We start from the raw sequence: 7,817 nt of genomic DNA, 5'->3' as shown, positions 1-7,817 counted from the left end.
CACCCAGCAGGGCTTCAGGTGAGCGAAGCCATCGGTGCTCATGTCCCATTCTGGACTTTGGTTCCCTCAAAGATCGTGTGTACGGTTCGTAGGGGCAGAAGAGTACGAAGGAATGGCATGAATTGCAGCTGAGCTATTTCATTTTGTCTTGTAGCACCCAAGCATAAGAGTACTGAGAAAAGAGAATCTCCTTCGCCAGCACCCAAACCCAGGAAAGCGGAACTGTCGGAATCAGGTACAGCTCTGGCTTTCCAGCTGTGCTCCTGGGTGGGGTTTTTAGTCAAAAATACTTGATAGTGAAGGGCTGAGCCCTCCTGGAAGTCTGGCATTGACAGCAGGAGTTTCCAGAACTCTAAAGATGATCACTCCTACTGCCTCATTCCATCCAAGATAGCTCAGAATAACAACTCAGCCAAAGTGTATTCCAGCCTTATGTCATCCTAAGATTTGAGTGGGGGAATACCCCATACTTGGTGGTCTGCTGTCCATAACTTCGCTTCTGCCTGAATAAGGCAAATCTGTATCCTTGGTTTAAGTGCCCTGTCCTTGTGTGTCCTTTCAGAAGAAGACAAAGGAGGCAAAATGGCTGCAGCCGATTCTGTCCAACAGAGGCGCCAGTACAGGAGGCAAAATCAACAGTCTTCATCTGGTATGGAGGAGAGGAATTCCCTAAAATGGGGTTGTAGTTTACTTTTGCAGGAAGTAGTTAAGTTCAAATATAGATTAAAACTATTTGCTGTGTGCTCTGCAGTGCTGTTGTAAATTTAATTACAGATTTGCCACTCATAATGAGGTCACTTTAATTATTACTCAGGAAGAATAAAAGCATGACTTTTAAAGGTTGTTACATCTTTTGTTAATGGTTTGCATCTTTAAAAGTTGCGCTTGTAAACTCTTAACATCACACACAAATATTGTGTGCTGTGGATTACTTCATCTGTCCTTATTTTGGATTCTTTAATGCTTGAGATCAGAAAATTCACCTGGGTATTTTTGTCCACATAGTTTCAAAAAGCAACTGCAGTTCACCTTTTAAGTTACCTGTCTAGCCAGGTTTTATGGGGACAGTTAGATCGCTGCAAGTATTTTTACCCAGCTCTGGTAGATTCATTTATCACTTGGCTTCAACCAACACTTTCAGTTGATCTGCTTTTAAACATTGGGTTCTTGTGTGGGAGAGGAGGTTGGTTTGAACTGCAGCATTACCCTGTCACAACTGATCAGTGTCACAAGGAGCATTTTCCAGAGAGTGATTCTTCTACGTTTGCAGATTCTGGTTCTTCATCTTCCTCAGAAGAGGAGAGGCCCAAGAGGTCGAACGTGAAGAACGGGGAGGTGGGCAGGCGCCGCCGCCACTCGCACTCGCGCAGCCCCTCGCCGTCGCCCCGCAAGCGGCAGAAGGAATCCTCCCCTCGGTAACTCTGCTTGAACTTAACTCATCCTTTCCTGGTATTTAATGTTTATCTCTCTGCACCTCTCACCAAATGCACATCAAGTCATGCCCACTCGGCCCAGTCTTGTTTCAAGATTTCCTTCCTGTTACACTCATTTGGTAAAAATTGCTCTGACCTTTCTTTGAACGTGTTCATTTTTGCCTCAGACCCATGGCAGATAGATCTGTTTTGTTTTGTTTCCCCTCCACTGCTCTCAGGATGCAGATGGAAAAGAGGTGGCAATCGCCAGTGATGAAAAGGTTGGTTAGAAATTCATCTCTTAAATAGGCTGTCATTTATTTTGGCATGGATAAGCATTTGCCATTCTTTGTCCTTTAGACTTGCACATTCATGGTGAGGGAAATTCAGACTGATGTGCTCCTTAATGTGTTGGATCTGGAACCACTTCACTTGCCAAAAAAAAAGAGCAGGAACACCACCTGCTCTGTGTCCTTCACTGCTCATTCCTTGTTAATTCACATCAGCCTGTGACATCAATAACTGAGGTTATTATATCTCACTGATGCCTGAAAACAGCTGAACACTTGCATTCCTCAGGGGCTCCTCGCTCCAGACACTCAGGTTTGGGTGAGCAGTGTTGGAATCATGCTGCCACTGACTCAAACCCTCCTGCACACTTGCAACAAGTAATTAAGATCTTGATCTGGGTCACAGATGATTGGAGTTTTCAAAACTCTCATTCCTCAGTTCATGAGATACTTGGAACTACTGGAAGCAGACAATAAGTAAAACAGCAGTGACTTTTTTATTTGTGACACTGTTTGCTCTGTGTTGATCTGGGAATACAGAAAGGTGCAGGAAGCTGAGTGCTTGATGGGTTTATTAATTGGATGTAATGACCCTTGAGCAGGCTGTAATTAAGCCCTAGGTAGCAGGTACTCACAGCACACATCATGATATAGGAGATAAGGATGACTCCCTCACAAATGCAGACCTCCCTAATTATGGATCCTGTCAAACATTTCTATGGAAAACAGGTTGGGATTCAAAGGCTTTGATCTTGTTTTGCAACACACTGAATTCACCTACTGCCTGTTGCATAAATACATGTTTAATTAGGACAATTAGTACATTTGAAGGCTGGGGTTTTTTTGGATCATAAAAGAACATTGTATTTTGGAGCAAACTCTTATCTATAAAAATGTCTCATTGCCTTGGAGAACAATACCCAGCATATTTGAAATCAAATCTCAGTTTATGTAAATGAGCTTCTTTGCTTTTTAATTGCTCTCATTTTTCCCTTATGCAGTCATTTTATCTTAATTGGTTTTTTTAAAAAAAGGAATATTTCACTTTTCCAATATTCCTCTCCTTTAAAATTCTAGGCAAGTATGTGTTGGATTAGAATTCCCCCTTCCAGAAGTCTGTTGTAAACCCTGCAAAGCAGAAAATGGCTCGTTTGGTGAACAATTTTAATCCAGAGAGCTGCAGTTTAGCAACCACTCTGGTTTTTTTTCACTGCATTTCAAGAAATAAATCGTTTTGGATTTCAGATCCCTAGATAAAAGCTGTTTCCAGGAGCACAGTTTCACACTGTGAAGAAAATTAACTCTACCCCAGGCAAAATCAGCACATGATCCATCCATTACTCCAACCATTTGGCCTTTCTCTGGCTACAGGGTGGTGATGGATCAGGTTGTGCAGATGTGGAATTGTGTCCTGGCTGCTGTGGTGCACTCAGGGTGACAGTCAGACACTTCAGATGGGCTCAGGGTGACAGTCAGACACCTGTGGTGGGCTCATGATCACAGTCAGGCACTTATCGTGTCACACTCTTCAGAAGGATTTAAGCACATTTTTTCCATCAGTGCTCCCAGTAGAATTTCATTTTACAGTGCATGAAGGAGCTGATTTTGTGTAGTGACAGCAGAACACAAAGCACCTCGTGGCTCAGCTGGGGGTTTCCTGATCAATCCCTGTTTTTCTGCAGCAGGAGGAGGAGGAGCCCCTCGCCGCCCCCGGCACGCCGGCGCCGCTCCCCTTCCCCGGCATGAGAGATGACAGTGACTCTCCAGCCACCACCTCCCACTTTGCTTCCTCACCCTGACACAGAGGAAGTTGGTTTAACAAAGAGCTTAATTTAAGAATTTGAAATGCACAGAACCGTCACAGAATGGTTTGGGATGGAAGGGACCTTAAAGATCACCCAGTGCCACCCCTGCCATGGACAGGGGCACCTTCCACTGTCCCAGGCTGTTCCAAACCCCATCCAGCCTGGCTTTGGACACTTCCAGGGATGGGGCAGCCACAACCTTTCTGGGAAAATAAAGAGTTTTATTTTATATTTTAGAACTTCTAAAGAATTCTGGTTTAAATTTCGAGAAGCTTTAAAGAATTCTAGAGTCCTTTTGCCTGTCTTTGGGTGGACTGCAGGGCACTGCTGACTGACTGCCATGCCTGGGTGGCCCCTGAACGTTTGTTCTCTTTGCAGGTCTCCATCACCACCCCCTCGCAGACGTTCTCCCTCTCCACGGAGATACTCCCCCCCGATCCAGAGGCGATATTCCCCATCTCCCCCTCCTAAGAGGAGAACAGCTTCTCCTCCTCCCCCTCCCAAAAGAAGGGCCTCCCCTTCCCCCCAGTCCAAGCGCAGAGTCTCCCACTCCCCGCCGCCAAAACAGAGGAGCTCCCCTAGTGCTAAACGGCGCTCCCCTTCCATATCTTCCAAGCACAGGAAGGGGTCTCCTCCCAGCAGATCCAACAGGGAAACACGTTCTCCACCACAAAACAAAAGGCATTCACCTTCACCACGGCCTCGAGCTTCCCACCCCTCCTCCAGTCCTCCGCCGCCGCGCCGGGGAGCGTCGGCGTCGCCGCAGAGGAGGCAGTCACCCTCACCCAGCACCAGGCCCATCAGGAGGGTGTCCAGAACGCCAGAACCCAAGAAAACAAAGTAAAAAAACTCCTCCTTGTCTGGGTTTGGGTTTTAGGAGGGGGTTTTGTTCAGTTGTAATGCAGTGAAAATAGCTAATAGAATGGTTTGGACTGGAAGGGACTTAAAGCTTATCCAGTGCCATCCCCTGCTGTGGGCAGGGACCCCTCCCACTGTCCCAGGCTGCTCCAAGCCCTGTCCAGCCTGGCCTTGGACACTGCCAGGGATCCAGAGGCAGCCACAGCTTCTTTGGGCAACCTGTGCCAAGGCCTCACCACCCGCACAGGGAACAATTTTTCCCAATATCTCATCTGTCCCTGCCTGCTGGCAGTGGAAGCCATTCCTCCCTGTCCTGCCTGCATAAAAAGTCCCTCTCCCTCCTTTTTATAAGACCCTGGAATGCTGCCATGAGCTCTCCCCAAAGCCTTCTATTTAATTGGTGGCTTTAAAGAAAACCTAACTTTGTCTTTAAACCCAACTGTGGAAGGGAACCAACACTTCTCATTAGCTCTGAAATATTTCCATAAGTGGCCATTCCATAAGGCCATTCAGGATAAACTGCTAACATTGTGAATATTTTCATCTTTAGTGTGATGCTGCTTTTCTGAGCAAGCAGTGAAAAGTGTGGTGCTGGCTTATGAGTGTTTTCAGAAGGAAAATGGAGCTGAGTGGAAAGCCTTGCACAATAAAACAGCATTGCTGTTCTCCTGACTCTTACTGTGGTTATAACTCGGTGAAACCAGAAAGGCAGCAATCAGTTCTGAGCAGCAGCAGGGTTGTTTAACAGCTTTTCAGGCTGCATTATCCCTCTGCATTATGGACCCACTCTGCTATTGGATTGTTTTGTCCTTTTTAACAAATCAGCAAAGCAATTAATCTATTTATTTTTTTAAATCAATTAAATTCTTCTCAGTGCAGCTTGACCAAGTTAAAGTACTTGTGTTCATTTGGTTCTTGTGTTAATATTCCCTTGTTCTGTGTCTCGCCTCCGACTGTGACTCTTGTGTTCCTCAGGGCTTCCACCCCCAGCCCCCGGCGCGTGTCCTCGTCCCGATCTGCGTCAGGGTCACCTGAGACAGCTCCCAAAAAACACCAAGGACCTGCATCTCCTGCTCGGTCTCGCTCTCCTTCTGCAAACTGGTCACCTGCAAAAAAGGCCAAGAGCCCAACTCAGAGCCCATCACCTGCCAGGGTATTTGTCTGCCCATAAAGCAGCACTGCTTTGGGTTCTAGGGGAAGTTGCTGTCACAAACAGCCCCAGGGTTATTCATGGGGGGAAAACTGCTTGGGGTCGTTCTTCATAGTTAAAAACTTCTAAAAACAACTTGCAACATAAATTTTTCAAGCTTAACAGCTCCAAATCTGGAAAAAAACGCTGTTCTGCAGAAAATCAGACTTCTGGGAAAAAGCACTGTCCCATTTCATGAGTGTACCTGAGTTTCATGATCTACAAAGTGAGGGGGGCTTATTTATGCTCAGTGTGCAAACTGAGATTATTCCCAGTGGGAAGAGAACAGGTTGGTTGTTATCTTCACCTCTTCTTCTGAGGTGTTTCCCAGGGACAATTCCATTCTTTGCCAGAGAATTTTGAAGCCTTAGAGATGAGTTGTAACATCTATTGAATTATTTATTACAGAATTCAGATCAAGAAGGTGGTGGCAAGAAGAAGAAGAAAAAGAAGGATAAGAAGCATAAAAAGGATAAAAAGCACAAGAAGCACAAAAAGCATAAGAAGGAGAAGGCGGCGGCGGCTGCAGCAGCTGCTGCTGTGGCTGCAGCAGACACCACCTCAGCACAGGAAGACCAGGAAGCAGAGACAGAACCCAAAAAGGTAAGAATTTGGGACTTTGTGAAGGCCCAGTGTGAGCAGACAGGGTGGGTGTGCACTGCAGTGCTGGTGTTGTGACAGCCCTAATTCCAAAGTGGGACGTGGGGTGTGGGATTCTGGGGGGGGGATTTCAGTGCTGGGAGGGCTCCGCCTGGCTGGGCCTGGCGTGTTTGAAGCAAGTCTTTGTGTTTGTTTGAAGGAGACAGAAAGTGAACCCGAGGACAACCTGGATGACCTAGAAAAGCACCTGCGGGAGAAGGCCCTGAGGTCCATGAGGAAGGCGCAGGTGTCCCCCCCCTCCTAGGCCAACCCTTTGATATAATGTACATTTTATTTGGTTTGTACTCAGAATTCAATTTCAAATTGCTAAATGTGTTTGAGCTTTAGAATATAACATTTGTTGTAATAATTGCTAGGTTGAGGTTCACCATGTACAAAGGGCATGGATTTACATTACAAAAGGTGTCCACAGTGTACTAGTGACATTCTTTCATTGGCAGCATAATTTCATTTAGAGTGAGACTTTTTAGAAGCAGTAGGAATTTGTTTTGGAGGTTTGAAACATGACCGTCAGTTCCCTTGTTTCTTTGAAATCCAGCAGAGCCTTGAGCAGATTTTGCGAGGGTCTCATTTGACTTCTTTTGTATCACTTACATGATGCTACTAACCTTTGGGTTTGTAGGCTTGCCCAGGAGTAAAACCACTGCAGAATTCCAAGGAAGTATATCTCTATTTTAATGCTTTCTACTGTTGCCTGTATAGTCTCCATTAAAGCCAGTCAAGAATAGCAGTTTAGAGTGGTACATAAATGAAAGCATGTTGTTTACCAGGACACTGTGGGTTTATATTGATGTAACATGTTGATTTGGAACACTGGAATTTCATTTGTATTTTTATGTTCTTTTTTTAAAGGGCAGTTTCCATGATCAGCAGTCCCAGAAAACAAAAAAGTAATTCCTTCAGTTCCATAAATTTTGTTTGTGAGCTGTCGTTGCCCCCTTCATAAATCTTGTCTCGTTACGGTTCTTCGGAATGGTCTGAGCAACTTTCAGAGCTGTGTTCTTTGAAAGTTTAGAGGAACCTGAACTTTGGATATTGTCATGTTTTCACTGTTCTTTGTTTTTGTTTTTTTAACTAAAGCTATATAAAGCTTGTGGATTAAACAAAATAAATTTCTAAATTTAAACAGATGTTGGCTGTTTTTATCTGGACATTTACATTTGCTAATCAGCTTTGTTTTGTGTAGGGTTAATGACTGCTCAGAGATGAGAAAGTGTTTGATCCACTGTGCTGGCTCTGGAAAAATTGGGGCTTTTAACTGGCCTGGGGGAGCAGCAAAAGCCCTTTAATTAGTGATGGTCCTGCTGAGTTCTTGCAAAGCAGAAGTCAACCAGCCTTACCTGGGCAGTGCTCTGGGAGCATGGAGAAGCTTAAACTCAGTATTTGCTGTGAAAATTGCTGGTCAGAGCAAGTAAGGTGTTTCAGGGCCCTGCAAGAAATGAACAGCAGGTTTGATTGACTTAGAGAAGGAGCTGCAGTGGTGTGAGAGCTCATCTGAGGCATCCTGGGGGCTCCCTGCCTTTCCATAATCATGGAGTGCTTTGGGTTGGAAGGGACCTTACAAGTCACCCAGTTCCAACCCCCTTTTAATCACACTGGAAAC

The 7,817-nt window shown here is 45.3% G+C and overlaps 1 protein-coding gene across 1 annotated transcript in view; it reads left to right on the top strand.

The window, feature by feature from the left end:
* The window catches only part of SRRM1 (serine and arginine repetitive matrix 1), a 14,513-nt gene extending 7,169 nt beyond the window's left edge, over positions 1 to 7,344 (top strand). Inside the window, 9 exon segments of the mRNA XM_017736233.1 lie at positions 1 to 235; positions 563 to 649; positions 1,271 to 1,415; positions 1,652 to 1,693; positions 3,385 to 3,442; positions 3,875 to 4,347; positions 5,341 to 5,518; positions 5,963 to 6,157; positions 6,354 to 7,344. The exon segment at positions 1 to 235 is cut by the window's left edge and continues 130 nt beyond it. Of these exon segments, the coding sequence (XP_017591722.1) occupies positions 1 to 235; positions 563 to 649; positions 1,271 to 1,415; positions 1,652 to 1,693; positions 3,385 to 3,442; positions 3,875 to 4,347; positions 5,341 to 5,518; positions 5,963 to 6,157; positions 6,354 to 6,458 (1,518 nt within the window). The 3' untranslated portion in view covers positions 6,459 to 7,344.
* Positions 7,345 to 7,817: the final 473 nt, after the last annotated feature.

Source organism: Corvus brachyrhynchos, unplaced genomic scaffold, assembly GCF_000691975.1.
Source record: "Corvus brachyrhynchos isolate BGI_N302 unplaced genomic scaffold, ASM69197v1 scaffold65, whole genome shotgun sequence".
Taxonomy (NCBI): Eukaryota; Metazoa; Chordata; class Aves; order Passeriformes; family Corvidae; genus Corvus; species Corvus brachyrhynchos.
The sequence above is the reverse complement of the archived record's forward strand: the minus strand, read 5'-3'. Positions and strand labels throughout refer to the sequence as shown.